Genomic DNA, 22,722 nt, shown 5'->3' on the forward strand with positions numbered 1-22,722 from the left:
AACAAGCATTGGCATAAGAGTTTTATTTGTTTCTTAATCCAGTCTTTTTTCATTTCACATCCGGTGAGTTGTAAACTCCCCCTGCCCCCCCCCCAGTCTCTCTTAATTGCCTCATTTTGTCCATCATCTCTGACTCAGGTTTCTGGAAGGCAGCAGCTGTGGAGTCTCCAGATGACCCTTGTCGGACCCTTTGGAGTCGACCCTTTTACTGTATTGCTGGTTTTACAGAGACTCTTGTCTCTATTGCTTGTCTTCAGGTTGTCCAAAGTCCTCTGGGGGCTTTTCCTGGTTTGTAATTTGATTTTAGTGCTTTTGTGCAAAATGTGCTGTTTGGTACCAGATGATAGTGTTTAAACTACATTTTTCTAAACTCACAAAATTAGTTGGGATAAAGATTATTGGTTAAAAAAGGGCAGCTTTTAAAAAATGAACAAACAAAAGCCATAGACTTTTCCCTAAACTTGAGTCTTTCCCTCTGTTAAGAGGTGACTGCCTTACTTATTCAAATTAAGAACAAACCAGTACCAGACTATAGTTGTTACCCTCCCCCAAAACATGGCAAATAAATAACCATTTTAGAAAAAAAGAACTCCCTTGTATTCACTGTATCAGCCTAAAAGGTGGCTGAATATTTAAGTACAGGCAGTATTTTACAGTTAAAAATACTAACAAAGACCACCCAAGCCATTCATACATCTTAATCTTTTTATTTATCAAAATACACACAATTGAGTTCTACAAAACCCCATGTAACAGTTTTCTTCTGTGTTTTGGTGGTTTATATTAAATTCACTTACATCTTGAAGACCATTCTGAACAGACACACCACCATTAGTTTAATGTACCTTCAATATAAAAATGTGACCCTGTAATCTATCAAAATTCTCATAATTTAAATTTCATAAAAAAAGCTAGAGATGGTTCATAATTATTACAGTAGCAAAGTGCTGTGCATTTACATTTTAAGAATTCAGGACATTCACATGTACCTCTCAAAATGGTGGAATGAAGTTCTCTTGAGCTACAGTGGGAATCAGAGTGTTCTCCAACTCCTTCTGCTTCTGCAGGAGGCCCTGGAATACATCAAATACAAGGTGAGTGTTCTGTCCTCCTCACACAGCCTGAACTAATGACGTGTCACTGTTTCATACCTGAAAACAATTTACCTGTTGAGGCTCAATACTTTTTAAGTACCCAACTTCAGAAAAAGCAGTACAAACTCTCTGTGCAGAGGAGACTTTGCAAAAGACTTGAAGTGTGACTGGAGTGGAAGCCAGTCCAGTTTCCAGGGATGACCATGCAGAGGGAAAAAGGACTTCACTGTACATAACTGAAGCTCACTCCTTTGTGTACTGTCTCTGCATTCACATGTTCTACTGTATTCTTGTATGAAGCTGAACCCCAAACCTTGATGGGTATCAGCTTTTAGTCTCAACATAAGTGATACTTAAGATCAAGGGCAGCATTGCCATTTGTACCAGACCAGTGTCAGACATTTCAGGATATATACATGTATTTACTGTCAAAAGGTTCAGGGGTCCTGCTTTGCTAATGGCTCTTCTAAGTACTGAGGAAGGAAAAAATCCATAAGAAAAAAACCTCCTGGAAGTGTACCGTTGTCTTTTAAGTACCACATGATAAGGTATGGCAAGTATGTTCATAAATTTAAAATGTCTTTTTACTGTAATTAACAAGATCATATATATATATTGATACATCTGGCACCTTGGTCTCCTTCTATTTTAGACCTGTCAGAAATAATTTGGTAGCAAGGAACTTAAAAAAAAATAGTATTTTTCTCACAGTTACAAGAGCTTTCTCAAAGATAAGGGTTACAGGCTGCTGGCACAGCTCAGCACAGACCTGATGCAAGGCAGTGGGTACTACAAGAATTTAGACACGTATTCCTGTGGCATGGAAGCAGAGCAGCCTGTTAGACTTAACTTGGGATCCTTGAAAGGCAGCAGGTGCCTACTTTCAATCCCTTGATGAATTGCTTCCTAATTAATCAACAGTATGTGCTATTATTGTTAATGGGTCAGTGCAGCTTTCAGTCCCTGTGTAAATAATTACTTCTAATAATTAGTTTCTTGCATTTAGTAGCACGTTACAAAAACAACTCATAAAATGAACTGCCCTAAATAAAGCAAGAGCTGAGAAACAAGTAACATTGAAAGCTGACAGTTCAATGTTTATCACTTGGTCTGCAGAGGTAATAGAAGGACCTGGAGCACAGTAATGTGGAATGTTTACGGAGGGACCAGCAGTGAACTCTGTCCTCCCACAGCCCAGTGCTGGCCATCGTGGGCTACTGAAGTGCCTTTATTGCCTTAGGAACATTAAGGTGCTCTGGTATGTACTGACCTGGTGTGGGGGGTGTTCTCTTTTTCTTAAACTTTGGCCCTTCTTTTTCACAAATAGTTCGCTTTGCTGGGCTTATCCACCGATTTTCGATTTCAGTGAGGAAAATTAAGGCTGTTGCTTTTTCCTATTACTGCTGTCACCTGACATAGGCAGAGACTTGTAATGAATGCAGCAAGACACCCTCCCTTTGGCAGGGGAAGGCCTCCTGTTTTCCCTGGTGTCTTCAGTTCCTCTGGGCTGTTACTGCAACAGCCCAACTGTAATTATCCATCACTTGGGCTGGGTGTGGAGTGCAAGGCCTAAAGACTGGTCAAATATTCTGTGAATTTTCCCAGAAAAAGAATGCTAAAGAATGGTCAAATATGTTGTGAATATATATATATACACACATATATATATATTTTGAAACTACAATCCACTATATATATGTATATATAAATACAAAACCCAAGACTAATCATCTTCTGAAACAAAACTCTGCTCGTTGTCTAAATTGTATTTCAGACAAAATACTGCACTACTCATTCTTTCTCAGTGAAATAAATGATGCTAAACAGGTGTCATCTGTAGGAGTACACAATACTTAGATATACAAATATACTGAAGTTCAACAGTTCATGTCCTAAATGCATTCTGCAGCTGGCAGGGTATATTTAAAAAAGAACTCCACATGTTTTAAATTAACTCTCTTGCAGAACCAAGATCCACTGAAAGACTAACCTTACCATTACTTTTTAGCCACTGTTAAGACTTGAATATTTACTATGCATCAAAAATGTAAACCTCTTTAAATATCCACACCTTTTGTTCACCTCAGCAAGCAGAAGGATCAAATTGTGCTTTGAATCTGGCTTCACTCTTAATCAAAATGCCACTGGCAAATGAAGCCTGAATACAAAATACTTAACAACTGTAGATATTTAACAAAAATGTTAATGAGCATTGGGGAAGACCAGATCCAGTCCAGCCCATCTGGGAGCTGTTGGAAACAGGCAGCTTTTCACTGTTCTTGGGTCACAACTTTTCTTCCTCAGCTGGGGTGTGTTATGACTCTTCCTTTGCACAAGGAATTTACCTGCAGCTGATACACCACCTGTGCATGGCAGTACTTCTGTCTTGCTAAAGCACAACAGGTAAGCCAGGTAATCAATAACTACTGTAATTTTGGTGTACTTCAGTCTGTCAGATTTTCTTTCCTTTAATTATTTATGAAATTTTCCTCCCTCAAGGAAGAGGAAAATAAATACTGCTGCTAGCAAGAAAGCACTTTTAGAATGGAGCCATTCAAAAAGCAAGGGAAGGGACTGACAGATGTTTATCTTCAGTGTTCTTCAAGAACCAAACCAGATCTAAAGTAAATGTGTTTTTTTGTCTTGCAGCCCTGTCAGACCATTTAGAAGCACAAAAGAGAACAGCTCATGTTCGTGTCCAGACCTGCTGTGGGCCACACCTTGTTGCCAACAGGTGGAGTATCAAATTCACGGGTGTTTTAGTAACTCGATACCATTACCAGTAACTTAACTACAAAGAGAACAACATATACAAACACACACAGGCTTTTGTCTCAGGAGTTCGTGTGTCTGTAATATTGAACTAATTTTATTTTCAGAAAATCTGGCTGATTGACAAATCCTGAATTTTCTTTTTACATGCTAACAAATAGCTGTCTTGGAAGGATTTTACAAGTGTTTACACTTCCACTTTGCAAATATACAGGATTTTTCTAGGACTGACAACCCTTCTGCACCAGCCCCACTGCTCTGTTGAGACTCACTCACACAGGAACTACAGAAGGGAAACTTCATTGACAAGGTTCTAGTGCTGTGTTAAAACACTTTCTTTTGAAATTCATACACTCTTACTACAGACAACCCTAACTATGGAAAAAAAGCCATTTCTTTTGATTTCAGGTTTTCTCAGGCACTCCACTGTTTCATAGCTAATCTAAGGACTAAGGAGCCCATGGTGTGACTGTAAGGACTGTCCAAAAGTGGAAGGCAACATGAGAAAAGTAAACTTATTAAGAGGCAACAAAAGTAGAGGACAGGACCCAAAACATAAATTATATGATGGAAAATGAATTAAAGATTGTGATAAATAATTGAGATTCGTGAAACAAATGGGTGATTACATCAAAACAAAACAAACAGATTGTAAAACTTAATTACCCCCCATAAAGAAATAAAACAGACCCTTACAAGGTCAAGGAGCCCTAAAACCTCCCTACTATCCTAAGAATAAAATATGGTAGAACTTTAAATCTTTAGGCGCCTGTTCGTCCAAGAATGCCTGAATTATGACCGGTTGTAGAGATAACCATTTAGCTTTAGCTGTAAGAAAACCCATATATTAAATGCTTAGCAAAAACCTGTAAAATGTATATGTATATGATATAATTAATACGCACAAAGTAGCTGAGATAAATCCCAAATGTACACTGTAGTGTGTGTGCAGATTTGGGAAATTTGTCCCCATTTCTGTCACCCAGCTGGCTGCTTGCTTTTACCATTTAATAAACTCTTATTCAAAAACTTATAGAAACTCGAGGCTTTGTTTATCACAAAGATTATGATATATAATAGTTTTGCTATATTCATTTTTACTTAAGTATATATGCATGTTTATCCACTAAGTTGTTGCTTACCTGGCGTAATTTTGACAATCCTTTGAGAATCGCTTGTTGTCTCTCTCTAACTACATCAGGATTTAGAAGAGGATCTCTAACGTGATCTGAGCTAAAAATCTGTCGTGGCATCTGGTAAGAATCTAGAAGTAAATGTACATCAAATCAGTTAACAATACCCTTTATTAATTTTAATTTTGAAGCAGTAAGTTTTCACAGTTTGTGAAAATCAGGTTTTGGTTGCTATCAAGATTATAATCGCTGTTTTTAAGTTAAACACTTAGATTCCTAAAGCCCAATCTATATACAATAATGCCAGAGAAGTGCAATCATGCTTCATTAAAGGTAAACAGCTGAAAAATAGAGATAAAATGTTCTTTTGGTTGCTTTTTTGATTTTTTTTTAAACATTTGTTGTGGTTGCTTTGTTGGGTTAACAGGAGTATCATTTGGTTGCACAGCCTTTGTGTGCAGGGCTGTGACCCACGTGGATTACTACAAAATTCTGTAAAAACAGACATAAAATTGGATAAAACTGTAGCACTGTAACATCTCTTCTACACAAACCATTTCAGTACCATGGAACTGTCGATACTGTGGGTCGTGTGTTGAAGGTCTGGTCACTGGTGCCTCTGGATCGAGATAATACACTTCGTTGGTTCGGACGTACGGGATGAACTGGGCCGAGGGAGGCCTTCCAGCCTCGGGGACTGGAGCAGGGGGGGAGCTCCTCTGCTCAGCATCTGCCTTGATGCTTTTCTCTCTTCTGCTACTGTTGTTATGCACCAGGAAATTAGAAGCGTGGATCTGTCTCTGTTGTACTTGGAGTAACCTGTTCTTAACCGCTGGGACGGGTGGTGATTCGGATCTGTATGAAACAACTGCAGTTAAGAAAAGCCCAAACAATACTTAAGTAATGTAATGAAATTTTCTCAACTAGCAGAGGCAAGGAATCCTCAGAGGACAGGACTTTTTGTTCATTTACTCTGCTTTTATAATTGCAGTCTGTCTGGTCATGTGTATTTTTAATAGTAGACAATTAGATACATCTAAAAAGTCAGGAAAGAAAAGCAAATGTATTTCACTATTAATGGATTAATTTTATTAATGCGGAATATTGACGTACCTTTCTTCATTCAAGTGATTCTTATAAAATTGTTCTTCCTAGGAGAAAGCAAAGTCAAAAGTAAAACCAAAAATCTCCACGTTTTTACATTAAAAGCTTTGATTTTTCAAAATGAGTTTGTTTTGAAATTCCAAAAGGACTATTTGACCTGGGTTCAGCAGAAAGGTATTTATCAAAGATTTGCATTAAAGAGACTTGCAGTGTCTATGAACTAAATTAAGCAGATTATAGGAAGATTTTCTTCCATTTTCTATGTCTTTGGCAGCTCTAAGCATTCAAAAATACTATATAAATATTTCTATGTCCTTGGAAAGCTGCATTTATAAACTGAAAGGTTCAACCCAAGGCAATGATTATTAAAGGAGAGGTCCAGGTTTTTTCTGTTTGAAGGTGTTAGAAACTGAGGTGTTTATGCATACAGACAGTGAGCAAGGGGGAGAGACACAGAAGGCATGATAGTATTTGATAGTATTTTCTTTAAACAATTTTTTTTTCCAGCCACAAGCTATACTGATACATGCTTATTGCAAATGGAAAATGATTCCACTAAGAAGGATGCATTTCTGTGACAAGAGAGTACATCCTCAGTAATCCATATTCTCTGCAGAAGTAAACACTGTTTTCTGGAGCAGGTACTCCTATACCTCACCCACCACCACAACATAATGACTGCACACCAAAGAGCAGGTCAGTGCTGGCCTGCACTCTGCTTGCAATCAAGCTCCCTATTCACATAATGGATCAGTGGTAGTGAATAAATGAAAAGGAATCAACACTTTGGAGACTGAAATAACAGTAAAATCTAATTCACAAAATTCAAATATATTCTTCTGCTCATGATGAACAAAATAGGGGTTTTAATACAAAGGGCAGCAGCAGGCAGATTGCAATGCTTCAGTTACAGAACTGAACTCCCACCCAGGTAAAACTGTGGAACAAGAGTCTCAAAAACGCACATCACTGTTGTTAAGTCCCAAGCAGTTACCCACCTTCCTGCCTCTGTGCCCCTTATTCCTCACAGCTATTTCTTCCCGAGGTGAGGGAGACCTGTCCAAACACCCCCCCTTCCTTGCCCAGAGGTGCCCGGGGGTGTTTCTTTCCATCAGCTGAAGCAGCTCCATTTGTCGCCTCACTTTGTTTTCTTCCCTTTGTTTTTGTAGTTGTTTAGGGTATCTTTCTGATGCTGGAATGTATCTTTTCCCAGGCTTGTTTATGTTCCAGTCAGGTCTTTTGCTGTATTTTTCTGAAGATTTAATTTGTCTTTCTTTTCTGGCATATTGGTCATATAGGTCACTGTAAGTGCCACCAGTCTCTTTTCCTGATATTTTATTTTTATCTATATACTGCATTTCCTTCTGGTATTTTTTGCTGTTAGAGGTTTCTTTATATTCTATAGAAATATCAGGTGATTCGCAGTGCACAGTTCTTTCCTCAGCTGGCTCAGTGTATGCTGAAGTATTAAAGTAATCTAAAAAAAAAAAAATTGTATTGTAACTCTAAGCTATTCAAATTACTTGACTGACTTCTGTATGCATATCAATCTACAATTATGATTTTATTCAAAAATGACTGTTACAGTTTTTTATACAGCTTTTTTATTCTTTTTTTATGTGGAAGACAGATAGCACCATAGAAGCAAACCTAGTAAGGAAGGGGAAAACCCCAAAAGACTGGAGAACAAAATCAAGTCACTGTAAAAGAAAATTTATGTAAAATGAAACAACATTCTTTTAAAATGCAGAATTCTACTTCTGTCATGGTACCCAAAAGTAAAGAGCAAAACACAGCTTCTGTATAGTTTTCCAGCATGCCCATGGTTTGGTCATACAGCACTACTGGGAATAATTAACTTTCCTAATCCTTGTTGTCCAATGGAAATGATTTGTTCTATTTTTAAATTATTAACAATCCAGCTTTTTTCTTTACTAAGAGGCATTCATAAAAACATTATTTAATTTGTAAACTGTCCAAATTCACAGTAAAATTTCTACCAGCACTGTCAAAACCAAAAATATTATGTTGGTGCTTTGGCAAGCAGGAATAAAATAAAGCTTGCACTTCCCAAGTGACAAGCTAATACAGTTCTACATACAAGGCATACATAAAATGACTGGAAGTTTCCACTGAATTTGCTCATTCACACCACATCTAGAACATTTAAAAAATGCAGACTAACTTTGAGCTGGGTTTTTTAACAGTGTGATACAAAACCAAGAAGATGAAGACTGGAATATGTTCTGTCTAGATGGACCTACAATTCTCTCTGGGTATTTAGCAAGAATGTAAACATTTTCTAAACATCTGAATGTAAGCTCTCATTTTCTAATGAGTTTTCTAGTTCCAGAATTATTGACAATGATTCCGCCAATATATTCAAGGACACATTAGAAAAACCTCAGCCCTGCTCGACACCAAAACATATTACATAAACCTGGGAACATTCACACTGAAGAATACTACAAATACATGTTTAAATGCCTTAATAAATTTGGGCCTACGTGGCTTGTGACTCTAAGTCAACCCTGTATTCCAGACTGCGTGATTTGAATCTGTAACCGGTAAGTACCAACTATACAAATATATAATTTCTTTAGAAGAATAAAGTGATACACTCTAATATACCAACATGCCTATGTCTGTGCAAGTATTTCCTTCTAGTTTTATTCCATTCTGGCTCACAGTGATGTCACAAATCTGCTGCCTCTGCCTTTGCTGAGGTACCTCAGAGCCATCGGTCGTACCTGTCTGTACAGCGGTGTCCTTCCGAGGAGAGACCTGCTGCTCTCTGTGGCTCTGGACATCATCACAAAAATTGTTACTTTGATGTGAAATGCCAGAATGACAACTTTCACACTGCGTATCACCTAAAAAGTTGTAAGTAAAATTGTTCCATTTAGTGACATATGTTCAGTTTAAACCGTGCCGTTGAGTTACCCGACGATGGTGGTGTTTCTTTATGTAATACAGCACCTGACACTTACTCAAATACAATATTCACCATAGCAGTCAACACTTGTATTTATTTGGAAGGTAAATAAATTGTAATGAAACTTGATTTGTGAAAGAGCCATTTCTGACCCAAATGCAGACAGAGAAACAAACCCAAAAAAACCCCAACCCAGAAACAACTTGCTTTCAAACCCCAAAGAACAGGCAAACTGAGTAGGAGAAGGCTTGTACTTGCCACCACCAGGATTGTTCTGAACTTTGGAAATGTCATGTGCCTTCTGAGCCACGTCTGGAATGTGCTGTTCTTGTTTTAATCTCTGAGCTAATTCCTGAGCTTTCTCCATTGTCTGATAGAGCTCTTTGGTTTTAAGAGTTGCGAGTTCCTTAAAAAAAAAAAAAAGGCAAATATGTGATCATTTAGTTTGAGAATAAAATTAATAGGATTATTTAATCCCCATGTAATCCTTGAGGTTTACATATATTGTTACTTTGGGAAAATGTTTTTTTTTCCCCAAAACTAAAAGTAGTTGAGTAAATGCAATATGTAAATTCAGAACCTCTGCTGTACTAATGAAGGTTGTTCAATCCTAGCACAGAAAAGTGAGCATTTAGATCCTACAAGTTATTTGGATATTTATTTCCTTTCTAATAAATTAATCTTTTTCTAGAAGCCATCTGATGTCAGCAGTTTGTGGCTTCCTGTATCATGTGGTTTAATGAAATGAAAGAAGCCTAAATAAAAATAATAAACCCACCTTCGTCCTACTTCCACAGGAGACAGTAAAAACTCCCTAACAAATGTGAGGGGGTTACAGTTTCCAGACTCAGTGGGTTCAACTGCAGAAGACAAGGCCAGGGAAAAATCTCATTTCCAAACAGTTATTCCCATCTCATCCCCACTTCCTACTGCATTTGCAGGTGGAAAGAACAACAACTGGTTGTGTAACATGTTTTGAAGGAGCTGAGCAGTTACAGGCAAGGATGACTTTCCCTGTGTTTTACCAGTCCCTGGAATCAGGGATCCACATGTCTGCAGGTTTTGGAGCAGTGACACTATGGAATCTGCTGCTGTTCCAAACAGGAAACTAACTGTAATAGCTGCTACTGTGGCAAAAGGAAGAATGAAACATCAGACGAAGCTTTTAACCTTCTACAGAGGTAAGAACATATACAAATGCAAAATTTGTACTTGCCAAAGGTCAGAAGGTACCTTTGGTTTAACTTTTATATGAGAGCAGTATGTAAAGTTCAGCAATAGCTACAGAGGGGAAAGCTGTAGAACATGAATGACTTTTAAAATTACTTTTCCTGACTATATTCTAAGAAGTCTTTAATTCAGACTGAAAGCACATTCAGTCAGATGAACTTCATGGTATTGAAGTATCTTAAAAGCATCGAGTTACCAATAACAATAATTGCATCACATACTCTGTGGTATTTTTTGATTTAAAATTTGCATTTTACAATGGATGTTTCTGCATTATTTAGAACTACATTTCCCTTTTTGCTAGTTCTTATAATTTCTCTTCCTGAAAAGGCCCTTGTTCAGAAAAAGTAAGTTGCCTTATGCTTGTAAGGTGTCATAAGTTTATCAGTTGAGGAAACAGATTTTGATTTCAAATGTCTAAATTTCAGAGAGTTTTCATTTTCAAAATGATGAAGTGACACAGTTTTGAAGGTGAGGAACAAGAACCATTTTCCTCAAAGCTCAGTCATACTACTGACTATCTGCACTAAAGATAATGCAAAACCCCACCTCCTTTTGTTTTTGTTTCAGCATTTCTTCTTCAAACTGTTTCTGCAGTTGTTCTTTTTCTCGTGCCAGGCGCAGTTCTTCCTGTTGTTCCTCCCATTTTCTCTTCTCTTCCTCAAGTTGTTTCTTCTTCCGTTTTTCTTCCACCTGGGCCATTATTGCTTTCTAGCAGCACCAGAAAAAAAAGGAAAAATACCATGTTGAGGCATTATAAGCTATTTATTCATATACTTTCATATATGTATATAATAATTGGATTTGGACAAATGGCAAAAAGAAAAATCAAGACAATTTATTTCAAACACTTTTGGCTTTGTTTTTGGAAAACCACCAGCCCCATCGAGCATTTTGCAATACTGAGATACAAAAAGGAGCTTTTAATGTTTTAGAGAACGCTTTTGTTTTTCTTGTAGAGTAATGAAGGTCTGACTTTTACCTTATGTATGTACTGTCAGCCAGGAGTTTGATCTAGCAGAGTAACAGTTTGACCAGAACAGTCTTCTTAAATTTATAACTGAGACTTCTTTACATGGTGCTAGAGACACCACCATGGAGATATACATTCAGTTAGAGAGCCACAGAGGTTATGTAAATGTCAGTAAAGTGCATAAAAAGCTAAAGCTTCATGGAGTGGGAATCTGTAAATATTAGTCCTCTCCACAACAGTGGAGACCAGGAAAATGCACACAAACCTACTGGAGCTCTAAAGACTGAACTGTACATTTTTGGAGGCAAGAATTCAGTTATAGAAAGGCAATCATCTCTTACAAATATTGAAAGGACACTGTAGAGTCTGACTGAATGAAATACTGCAAACAACTGTACATGCAATCTAAAGCGTAAAAGTCAAGTGCCTGCCTGGATTTTGGTATTAAATCTCATGCTTTATTCACAAGACATTACCTTTTATCCTTCCTTCTTATTAAAATAGTGTTAGACTTTAAAACAAAAGTCTACCTGATGTTCTAACTGTTTCTGCCGCCTCCTGTCTCTCTCTTCAATCTGTGCAGGATCCAGGAGAGCCGTCATTGAACGGAGGAAACTAAGAACAAAGGAACATGTAAATGTTTTTAATCATTGGAAAATAACCCTAAAGCCTTTCTTTGTTAAAATCAGTTAGATTTCATTTTCATATTGAGGTTATCCCACTGTATTAATTTATAATTATGGAATTCATTTTACTAAGGAACAAAGTAAGGTTATTTGCAGTAAATGTTATTAAGAAACAATGGAAGCACTTGAGTCTTTCACAAGTGAAACAACAGGTATTTCTGAAGAAAGCAAAAGCCAAATAAGATCCAAAGATGAGATTTAAAGAATTTTGGTTTTTGTTTTTTAAATTTCTGAGGTGGTATCAGAAATGTACTGGCTGGGAAGATGATTATCCTTACACAGCTCACTCACCTGACTTTCTGACTCTGTTCCAAAGCACCATTTTTAGCAGCTTTTTCTGCATTTCCCACCTTTAAGGGCATGAGATTATTGCCTAAAGCTGCAGGTGAAAAAGGGTGAATAAAAGCAGTCAGCTCCTTAGGGTCAGGTGACAGGCAAAGACTTTCAGGCTGCTTTTTGTGCATTCCATTTAGGGGGTGTTGTGCATTAGCATTAAGGTGGTTCTTAAAAGAATCAAAATGCATTGCCCATCTGTCATGCTCTTCTGCCTAAATAAATATCAAGCAACAAAAAAAAGGAAAAGCACTCAATCACACTGTTTCTGTAAAGTGTGCTTCACAAAACAGACAATACACATTTTGTACAACAGGAACATTAGAAAAGCTCTGTTAGGGAGCTACAATACAGACAGCAGTTAATTCCTTAAATGGGAAAACAAGTCTGTCTGTTGCTTAAAATGCAAGTCTGATCAGGAATTATCCTGCTGATCCATATTTGGTCAGCAAAAACATCACTACTACGTTTTCAGAAAAAACAAACATCAAGATTTATAGAGTGAAAAAGTGTTGAAAAATAAAAAAGTAAATTAACATAAGGTCAGGCTTTTTGGTAGTGTTTTTTCAATTTATATTACTATTTTGTCCCATGATTTTTCTAACAGGACTGGGCACTGCTTGTTAGAGAAGTCAGTACCGGCCCTGCCTCACTCTCCTCCTGCTGTGTCATTATTCCTTCTCTACTAACAAGAGCGAGTGGCTTCTTTTAAACTGTCCTACATTTACACCCTCCATTTTAATTCTGGACAGTAGCAGAATCAATGTGCTTTGGGCAGAGATATTAATCTCCAGCTTCCAATTTTCAGCTAAACATGCCTATTATAAAATAAGCCTTCCTTCAAAAACCTCTTCCACCCCCAGCAGCCACTAGTGCCATCCCAGCAAAGTACCTGAAACTTCTGAAGAGGTGACACACTGGGTGTAAATCTCTCTTCTGTACTACCCAGGCTTATCTTTTTGGCTCAGTGTTGGCAACTGGGACATTCCAATATATCAGTAATAAAAGATTTTTACCCAAGGGGCTGTTGTTTTGCTACTGAGAAGGTTTTCACTTCTGACTGTAAGAAGTGTTTCCCTGGAGGGACTGGAGAATGACTACCTAAAACTTGCATTCTGCAAGAAAACACCTAAAATTATGTAATCTGATATAGTTTCTGGGAGTCCTTTCTTGAAACAAAAATTCCCTTGTGTCAGCTAAGTTTAACACCTATTTTTTAAAAGAAGCATGAAAATCATAGTCCAAATAATAAAAATCCAAGTTACTCTTCCTCCTGTCCCTTTGAACACTGTGATATAGAAGCAGATCAGACAGTTGAAAAATCGACTTTATTCTTTTGAGGGTCTGTGCTGCAATATGCAAAAGAGTTCAGAGTATAAGACAACACCTGAAAAAACAGGTGTTGAAGCAAAGGAGGTTAAGTGCCCATTAACCTCCTTTCAGACAGAGGCTGGGAGTGAAAGTACTGGGGAGTTACTCACTGGTAACTGCACCCTCCTCCCACAGCACAGCTATCCATTAAAAACAAGGCACTAATGAAGGAACCTTCACAGCTGTGTTCCCTTCACAGCTGCAAAACTCAGTTTACAAAGGAAACCTGATCCCTTCAACAGCTAAGAGGACGACAAGACTCGTGTTGCCTATAGGTGGGTACACAACCGACCTGGGCACCAAGGGGTTCTTTGGTAGGGTGGGTAGGAAAGTTCTATTCTAGTATTACAAGCTGTGGCATTAAAATGATGAATTGCTGTTTAGGAATGGTATAACTGCTGTAAAATGCTTCAGTTGGGAGTAAAAACTGTAGCCTTGTAATCCAGAAGGCCACAGGCTATGAAAATTCACATCCATCAAGTTTTGGTAACCAAGCTTCTTGTTCACTAATAATACAAAACATCTCAAGATGTGAAAACAGCTCATGTATGGTGAAAGATAAAATCCTGGAGTTAAAGCTGTGGACAGTAATTTGGGATTCTAGCAGCAGTACAGTCTCACTGCATGTTTTTTTATTTCAAAAAACAACATTTCTGGAAAAGTGTGTCAGTATGGGGCTGTATAAGAATGCAGAGCATTCCGCTGATCTTAAAAAAATCCATAAAGATAGTAACAGATAAAGGAAAGAAGTCAGCTTCCATATAAAGAAACTCCAGGAGTACTGACCCCATTGGCCAATATGGACAGCATTAAAAGTCTCTTCAGGTATCCCACCTGCAAAGCAACTACCTTGCCCACACTTTCCTTCTAGATCCAGTATTGGAGACCTACATTCAACAGCCTGGAAAAACCAAAGTGTAAACAAGGTAAGGCTATTTTCTTCAATACTTTCTGGAGAAATGTTTTTTAACTTTTTTAAGGTTTCATGAGAGTGTATGTGTATTAAAATAATATTTCTAGAAACAGGATTTAAACAGCTGTGTGACACACTGCACTTGTCTATAACTTTCCTCCTGTTTTCTCATCTCTTGTAACCTATACAAAATTTCTTTTTATATAGCCACTGTCTCTACACCACCTTCCAAACTCTAGTGCTTTTACATATGGTGGGAAAGAAAAAAAAAAGAAAGCAATATCCCTGTCTTAATCTCTGCAGCAAGCACTGTAACACCACACCAGACACAGTCTGTTCTCTGCCACCGAAATACTGGAACAGAATGTTCAGTAAGTCCATCCTTACAGTGAAAACATGGACATGCTGCACATAATGATGCCTTTGTTGCCACTTCACTAGGTCTGTGATTTCATCTTTTATTTCTTAGAACAAACATGTAGAGAAAAACCTCTCTTATTCAAAAAAGTCCCTCTAAACCACAGATACCTTTGATAAATTAAGTTTTTCTTCTATTTTTCGTAGTTTAGCTTCTTCCTTCTGTTTGTCCAACTCTTCAAGCCACTTCTTCTGTTGCTCATGCTTCAAAGCACTGAAAGGTCGTTCCTGTGGCACAGCTTCCTGAAATCAGATAAGTGCCAGTCCCTTGTACAAAAAATTCAGTACCTTGTCTAGCCATGTAATAAAGACTTGGCTTTCAGTTAGTAAGCTTAAGTGGGCTTTTCTCTAGCACAGGAAAAGTAAGTTTGTAACTGTATAAAGTATCTGACTGCTGTTAGAAAGATGCTAAATAAGCCAAACTTTGAACATTACTCTAACTTGAACCATCAGCTTGTCACTCTAGAAAACCTTACTTATATGTATCGTAAATAAAAATCCCTTCCTTCTTCCTATGGTTCACTGCTCAGTCTGTGTTCCAGGTAGTTTCAGCATCACAATCTAATTAGCAGTAATCTGTCTCAAGTAAATTACTTATCATCTTCATTCTTCTGTTTCTGCTTCTTAAGATGTCTGTATTATTTAACAAACTCCACTGGCACTGAGAACTTCCAGTGCCATCTGAAAAAACCCACTTTCAATCACTGCCTACTAGCCACAACCCAAAACCTACTTTTTGAACCTTCTGCCATCAATATTTTTTATTTTTGATAGGTTCCCACTTCTCTATTTTTTCAACACATACTTAAAAAGTAACTAATACTTCATGTCAGACCTCTAGTACTGTTCTCCACATCAGCCTTGAAAATGCTCAGTCTTCAAAACATCAATATTTTGATAAACGTTCATTTAGGAACAATTATTTAGAGCAGAAAGATCTAATGAATTCTTCTGGTTTAAAAGAACTACTGGAGACAAACATTTGTTGTCCATAAATAAGTAAAAAAACCCCTGCATGCAATTTAAGATCTTACCCTGAAAACAAATGCTGTGCAACTGCCAGCTGGAAAGTCAGAAGAACTGAAATCAGAAGACTGCCCAGCTGGAGCTCTTGAAACATTCAGTGCAACTTCATCAGCCTCTGTGGCTAAAGCAGCTGTACAGGCACAGTTTTCCTCAGTGGCATTGACTGAGTCAGCTGGAAACACTGTCTACAAAGAAAATGATCATTTTTAAGACTTTAGTTAGCTTACCTGTTTGGTTTATATTAAATAGCCTTTAACATAAATAGACAAGTAAATTATACTCCTAGAAGCTGCTATTCATTAAAACTTCAGCCAAAACTTGTAACTAAGCCTCTCATATCCAGTACTTCTTAATTAATTTCTTAATGTTGATTGAAACTAATTCTTATGGGGCAGTTGTAACTTTGCTAAGAATGCTGAATATGCCACAAAAAAAAGGGCAATTTGCTTTTGCTGTAATAACTGACAGCAGATAGAGCCCTAACTTCTGTTTAACAGCAATCAGTTTTACTGGAGAAGTTTCATCTGAGTATATTATATTTATCTAACACTGTTTTCAGAGTGACAGCTGACTTTTTAGAAGGCAGAAGAAAAGTCCTATTGCTGTGCTCATTATTATGTAAACAATCAAACTTATGTGACAGCTCAAATGAACAATGTAAATAATTATGTAGCCAGGGATTACATTTGAGACTATTCCTCACAACAGAACTAGAAAACATTTATATTTTTAGTCAGGAATCAAAACAGAAGGACGGGAACGAGTTGTTCATGCTACAAATATCTTAAGTTGCAAAGCTACAAACTGGAGCTACAGGTAAGTATGGAACAGGGATTGGATTCTACTGGATTTGTACAGAAAAGAAAACCTTGTATGAATTAAAAGTTAAATTGTTCTGCAGCAATGCAAACTGTGCTCTTCTGTGTTTATGAACAGCCTTACCTGACCTGGGTCAGCTGTTTCCACTTTTTCTTTATGGGTTTTATTATTGCCAGGTTCTGCCCAGAAATATCCCACCTCTCCCTCCAAGGTTTCTTTCAGTTTCTTCTTCAGTGCTACCTGTTCATCTTAGAAAAAGCCCAAAACCTCCAATAAGAGTTCCTAATACAAACATTTAGCAGTTAAAAAAAAAAAGGCATCAATGCATGTCTACCCTGCTATTTTGACTGTAAAATGGACTACAAGAGTTGTCACCATTGTCTGACCAACCAGTGCCAAACATGACTTTGCTCTTAAGAGAGTGGCAGCTGAGACTGCCCAGACATGCAGAGGTGACTGGGGAGTCCCTCTAGAAGAAGAAAACACCAAAGGCTTAACTATTTCCCAGCGAAAAAGGGAAAACTAACCAAGCATATAAATTCTCTCAATTTTATTCTACCAGTCTTGGACTACTAAAACATTATTAAAACCAGTGGAGCTATACATGGAAGCTACTGACAAATGCATAATTAAACCCTGAAACCAAATGGCCTAAATCCCAGCTGAAAACAAAACACAACTTTTTATGTGAATCATAAAAGGTTTAGTTTTAAAACATGTTAAGCATATTTCGTTTTCTACAGAGATTCTCCTTGCCTGGTGAGGGGGCAGGAATGCAAACTGTTTCAAATTCAAATTGCACTTTGATACTTTCAGTCCTGCTTGTACATTAGGCTGACACTTGTCCCATTAAAATCCAAGTGAATGTGTTGATGATAATGGCTATCAACTGCTGTCAGAATGTGACAAAACCACGGGGAAGTAGCTCCTAAAATATGAAGTATAACAATGCATTTGTTTGAGATAATGTTTAATTGGTAAAGATGCATTTTTGCCAGAATTTATTGATAATCTTTGCATAAAATTTTGAAATTCAAGACGCTTAATCTCTCTTGGAGACCAATGAAATTATGCACTTTTCAATTTGTAGCAAATGCACTGATTATAAGTAAATTTAAAAGAGCATAAGGAGTACCAAGTTTCTTGGTATTCCTTAGTGTAATAAAGTGGTATCCTGAGTGTAATAAAAACTGATCAAAAATATATTCTATACATCATAAATACCTAATTCCTTCTTCCACTGGATCTTTTTAAATTCCAGTAAGGCTTTCTCCCCTTCTCTTTCACCCAAGGTACTAAATATGTCAGCAGGTTTCCACGAATCCTTTCTAGAAAAAAGGAGGGAAGAATAAAAGAATTTTACCTAAAAAGCTAATCTGTTAATTTTAAAGGTAACTTTTAAATTTATAAACAATCTTAATGTTATTAAGAATCTTAATACAAGTCTTTACTGGGGACACAATTTTTGTAGATAATAACACAAATCTACCTACATAACTTTCTGTCCTGGCTGTGGATGTGCTTCTTGTTTCCTGCTTGAATCACAGTTCCCTTCACCTGGAACTGATGAAACTTCACAATCTTTTTGGAGTGATGCTACAACGTTTTCCTCTGATGCCTCATTAGTAGCTGTGGACAACATAAATATATAAAAATAAATATACTTATGACCACTAAACTTTCTTCAGCACTGAGAAAATACTTTAAGAACAGCAGAAAATTGCAAACTCCACTCTATTTAACAATAGTGTTTTCAGCCCTGCTCATATAGTTAAGACACGTAAGTTAGAACTTCACAGGGTATTTTTAGAATGCCAGACTTTCAGTAAATGCTTATTCTTGGCTAAAGGCTCAGACTTTGGGACTCTACTTAATTGCAGTGTCTTATTCTTGGTGGCAAAGAGCTGACCCTCTCCACAGACCCACCAACAGGAGTAAGGGTGCAATGCAGGAAGAAACACAACAGTTCTTATGCTTCTGAGTAGAAGAATCGGGAGGAAAAAACCTCAACCGTAATATTTACAGTTAAGCAAAAAGATACATGTACATCTTTGGGCCAGAGGAAAATGGCAGCACTGCTCTTGAGACATATTGCAAGATCTGAACTCTTCACAAATTAGAAGGGGCTGTCTGAGGCAGTGATACAGTGCAATTCTTTGTTTTCTACCCCAATGTAAAATTTGCATGAAATATTGCCAAAACTGCTTGCTGGTTTGCTTTATGAGGTACTGGAATACTATCAAACAATCCCTAGTTTTTACTGTTAAAATTATCAAATGCTTGGTTCCCAACAGTAACAGAAAATTTCACATCCATAACAGCAAACAGTATTTTGTCCGAGACCATTGAATACAAGAGTAACATCTCTACAGAATGCAAATAAATTATCAACTCTGAGTTAAGCTTTCACATTTTGCTCTGTTTCCATGAAATGAACTTATTCAACAGCTGGTATCTTACCCATTTCCTCTTGCTTTTCATTATGAGTCTCAGAGATGCTTCTAGTTCCTTCTTTAACAATCATCAGAATCTGTTGGAGCTGTTCTTGTGTTAAACACACCAAATTTGTCAAGTCTTCACCTGATACAGATGGGGTTTGAGGTTTCTGTTTAGCTTTTTTAACAACACTAGGATCCTCTGAATCAGGATATCTGTTTGTGCCATCTCTTTGGAAAATCAAAGAGGGACCTTTAGTTGTGGCTTCATGTGATGAGTGTTTAGCAACTTGCAGTTTTTCACCTTTTGTCATTGATAAGCTTGATTCACTCCTTGGTTTTGCTACATTTTCCTGCTTGATACAAGCATTTTGTGTTGGCCTCAGGACATGCCCAGCGTGCCTTGTTCTCAATGCCTGTTTAGGTGTTCTGGCTTTATTCCCCATCTGTTAAAGCAAAAAGATTTCCCCATATATTAAATAAGGAAATAAAATTGTATTTGTAACAAATGAAAACAAGATCGAAGCAACAAGTACAATAAGCGTCATTTTTCTTCCTTGGTGACACTTGTAATTATTTCCTATGTATTAGGGCCTTTTTCTGCTTTCTGTCCTTCCCTAATCCACTGCGTTCCAGTTTACTCAGAGACAACCTATAGGATCAAACTGGAACTTAAACACACTTCTGATCCCTATTTTACCAGAATTCCTTTAAGGTCTCTAAAAGTTCTGATTTATATGATTCCCTGTACTGCTTTAACTTCTTGGCCAAGTAAAATAAAGCATTTTTCAAAGGTAAAAATAGTCACAGAACTTTGAATTCATCCTTTTTAACTGCTATTGTGAACCTGAGAAATCACAGAATATCTCAAGTTATAAGGGACCCATAAGTACAAATTTCTCTTTCATAAATATAATTGATTACATGTATTTAGGTAGTTCAAATGAATTCTCAAATTTCTCTGTTAATGAACTAAATAGTTAATCTACGTATTCTAATAATTTTTCCACTTACCTTCATTGCAGGCTTTGATTTGTCTTTTGGGAAACAAACACAAACATATGAAAGAAGTATTTAATGACAACTTCCTCCTGAAAAACAAGCTTGAGAAATCAGTAAACTGGTATATTCATCTGGGGTCTGTAGGTCAAGGGAAAATACTTTGCCTGTAACATCTGCCCTGATTATTTTACTTTTTTTACTTATTTCAGTATACACACTTTAAAAGTATGTTGGAAAAAAATATTAGATATATTACTGTAACTATTTCTAGTTTTATACAGATCTAATAAAATTATTGTGCCAGTCTGGCCCTCCCCTGTTATTCATTATTCCTCAGAGCCCGGTGGTAATGGCTTTATCTCTGGTTACATGATGTTATGTCTCCACTGCTGAGATGCCATCCATTATTGCTCCCCACATCTATGCCCTGAAACACTCTTAAGTCTTTTAACCCAAATCCTAGAGGATGCATAGAGGTGTAGTGGTCTCAAAAATAACAGTAAGTACCATGTTCAGTATAATACTTCGGAATAAAGGATATCATAATAGAGGGAAAGTGGTACTTGAGAAATCCAGCACATATAGCTAATGCAAAGGGAGAGAAAGTAGTAGAGATACTATTTTACTGGGACACATCTATTGGAAATAAGGCTTCTTCAGCAGCATAGTGCAGTTACTGCTCTGGCAGTGGCTGCTGATCATTTCGCACTGGTAGCACCTGTACCTTTTTATGGCATTAACAACTGAAGACACTGGAGAACTGTTGTTAAAGTCTGCAAAACAGCACTATTAACGGCTTCCAAGCTACATGACCATTTTAAAATTTGGGAGTATGCTGAACTGTTGTCCTGCAGGAACAGGCACTTAATCCTGAACCACCTCGGTAACGTTCCAGTAGTAAAGGTGTTCTGTGTCCGTTTTCATCTCTGGGTTCTCAAGCATTCAACCCTCATCTGAGTAGGTAAAAGTCACTGTTTGACTTCTTTCTGGCTATTCAGAAATTAAATTAAGTGTGATTCTGTGTGCTGTTCAAACCCAACTTCTCTGTAAAAAGGAGAAACGCAAATAGGGTCTTTTCCCATCACAGTGGGGAGATGCATAATGTGGTACTCCAAAGTCCTGCTTATGTGTTATTTTCTTTGATTTTTTTTTTCTGTGTAAGAGAGAAGCATCTGTCTCCAGCAGCAGCTTAAGCTACTGGAGAATAATCCTGCTTTAGTCCCTAAGACTGTGAGCAGTGTCTCTCAGTGCAGAAAACCGAAATTCAGAACTAATACAATCTGACGCAATGTTTGACATCATTGTGCTCAAGCAAGTGCTGTTTATATCAGTGCATAACCAAGTTAATTTCTGGAGAAGAGTGCTTGTTCAAGGCTAGTTCACAGTCCAAGGTAATGCTTTATCTTGGAGCACTCTGGAACATGCACTGGCCCTATGCAGCCAATGCTGCTGCTGATGGTTGTAAAGAGGAAAAGCCGTAGCATTGCTGTTTCAGAGGTATTGCAGGGTTTATTACCAGTACACTGATGTTCCTTCCTGACTCAAAACACCACATAAAGCCTCATTAAACAGCTCTCTGGTAAATGCAGAAAATGAAATATAATTTAAAGGGCATTAAATGGAGAATTTCTGTATCCTGACGATGTAGAACAGCTACAGAAAGTAGCTGTAAAGCAGCAAATGTATGTCTGACAAATCACAAAAACAGAATTTATTAACATTTAATCATGAACATATACTGGAAAAGTCTATTTCAGATAGTAGTAATAAGATTTGGCCTAAATAAACTGCTTATTGAAAATTAAAAATGTCAGCTGCCAAATACTGAAGCTGCTTTCAAGTAAAAGATTACTGTAATGATGTAATTCTGTGTAAATTAAGCAGAGAGTTATTAGGCCTCTTTTTTCCCTGGTAAGTAATGTGATATAAAGTTAAAAAAATTATCCAGTTATGCCACTTGATACACAATAGCACTTTTATGAATAGAAGCAAGCCTACTGGCCACCTGTTCACAATGGACAAACTATTCAGAACTTCACTATCAACCTACTGTTCAGAATCAAGGTCCTGAGTAAAAAGACTTGTAAATAATAATGCACAAACATTCTTCCTGATCTGAAAAATATTTCAATAAAGCTGTGCTTTGTGTTGCTTGGATCTTAGGTTTAACTTCAAGAAGCTTTAAAGATTACTTGAGATAAATGATTAAAAAAATACCAGAAGCAGCTAAAATTAGCCTAGGCTTTCCATCCAGTACTTCAGTTTCAAGCTTCAGTCCATCACTGCAAAATGAAAGAGAGAATGGAATCTGAAATATTAAATAATCTGATAATGTAAGATCATTACATTAATAACAAGGACAATCGGACTTCATTACAAGCCAGTATTTACTGCTGGTCCAGATGGTCTTTCACACCCTAAGCTTTGAATGTTTTGAGAAGTTACTTAATACAAAGAAATCAACCTGTCTTGAAGAGAG

At 37.1% G+C, this 22,722-nt stretch overlaps 1 protein-coding gene and 1 long non-coding RNA gene across 3 annotated transcripts; one reads left to right on the top strand and one right to left on the bottom strand.

Moving 5' to 3' along the window:
• Positions 1 to 198: 198 nt before the first annotated feature.
• CCDC66 (coiled-coil domain containing 66) lies at positions 199 to 22,523 on the bottom strand. Of its 2 annotated transcripts, XM_029958303.1 has the most exons (19): positions 22,461 to 22,520; positions 20,256 to 20,278; positions 19,267 to 19,687; positions 18,300 to 18,435; positions 18,031 to 18,134; positions 16,930 to 17,054; positions 15,996 to 16,172; positions 15,073 to 15,204; positions 12,219 to 12,475; positions 11,772 to 11,856; positions 10,818 to 10,979; positions 9,297 to 9,444; positions 8,854 to 8,976; positions 7,102 to 7,580; positions 6,113 to 6,150; positions 5,565 to 5,854; positions 5,009 to 5,130; positions 990 to 1,073; positions 199 to 285 (listed from the first exon to the last, which is right to left on the bottom strand). In XM_029958303.1, the coding sequence occupies exons 2-18, from the start codon at positions 20,259 to 20,261 to the stop codon at positions 993 to 995; spliced, it is 2,886 nt and encodes a 961-aa protein (XP_029814163.1). In that variant the 5' UTR covers positions 20,262 to 20,278; positions 22,461 to 22,520; the 3' UTR covers positions 199 to 285; positions 990 to 992. The 2 variants fall into 2 exon arrangements, with proteins under 2 accessions (XP_029814163.1, XP_017924023.1); XM_018068534.1 differs by lacking the exon at positions 199 to 285 and having other exon boundaries at positions 724 to 1,073; positions 20,256 to 20,332; positions 22,461 to 22,523.
• Positions 3,769 to 5,702, top strand: LOC108638892. Its single transcript, XR_001920132.2, has 3 exons — positions 3,769 to 3,828; positions 5,068 to 5,122; positions 5,562 to 5,702. It is a non-coding gene; the product is annotated as an uncharacterized LOC108638892 (long non-coding RNA).
• Positions 22,524 to 22,722: the final 199 nt, after the last annotated feature.

The sequence above is a fragment of the Manacus vitellinus genome, unplaced genomic scaffold (assembly GCF_001715985.3).
Source record: "Manacus vitellinus isolate BGI_N305 unplaced genomic scaffold, ASM171598v3 scaffold_14_pilon, whole genome shotgun sequence".
In the NCBI taxonomy this organism is placed as follows: Eukaryota; Metazoa; Chordata; class Aves; order Passeriformes; family Pipridae; genus Manacus; species Manacus vitellinus.

What these genes read in the sequence shown, in the direction of transcription:
- CCDC66 (XM_029958303.1), bottom strand. An exon ending in GCACAGCATTTGTTTTCAGG is followed by an intron (nt 15,205 to 15,995) that starts GTAAGATCTTAA and finishes ATCTGATTTCAG; the next exon opens with GAAGCTGTGCCACAGGAACG. An exon ending in AAAAACTTAATTTATCAAAG is followed by an intron (nt 12,476 to 15,072) that starts GTATCTGTGGTT and finishes ATATTTATTTAG; the next exon opens with GCAGAAGAGCATGACAGATG.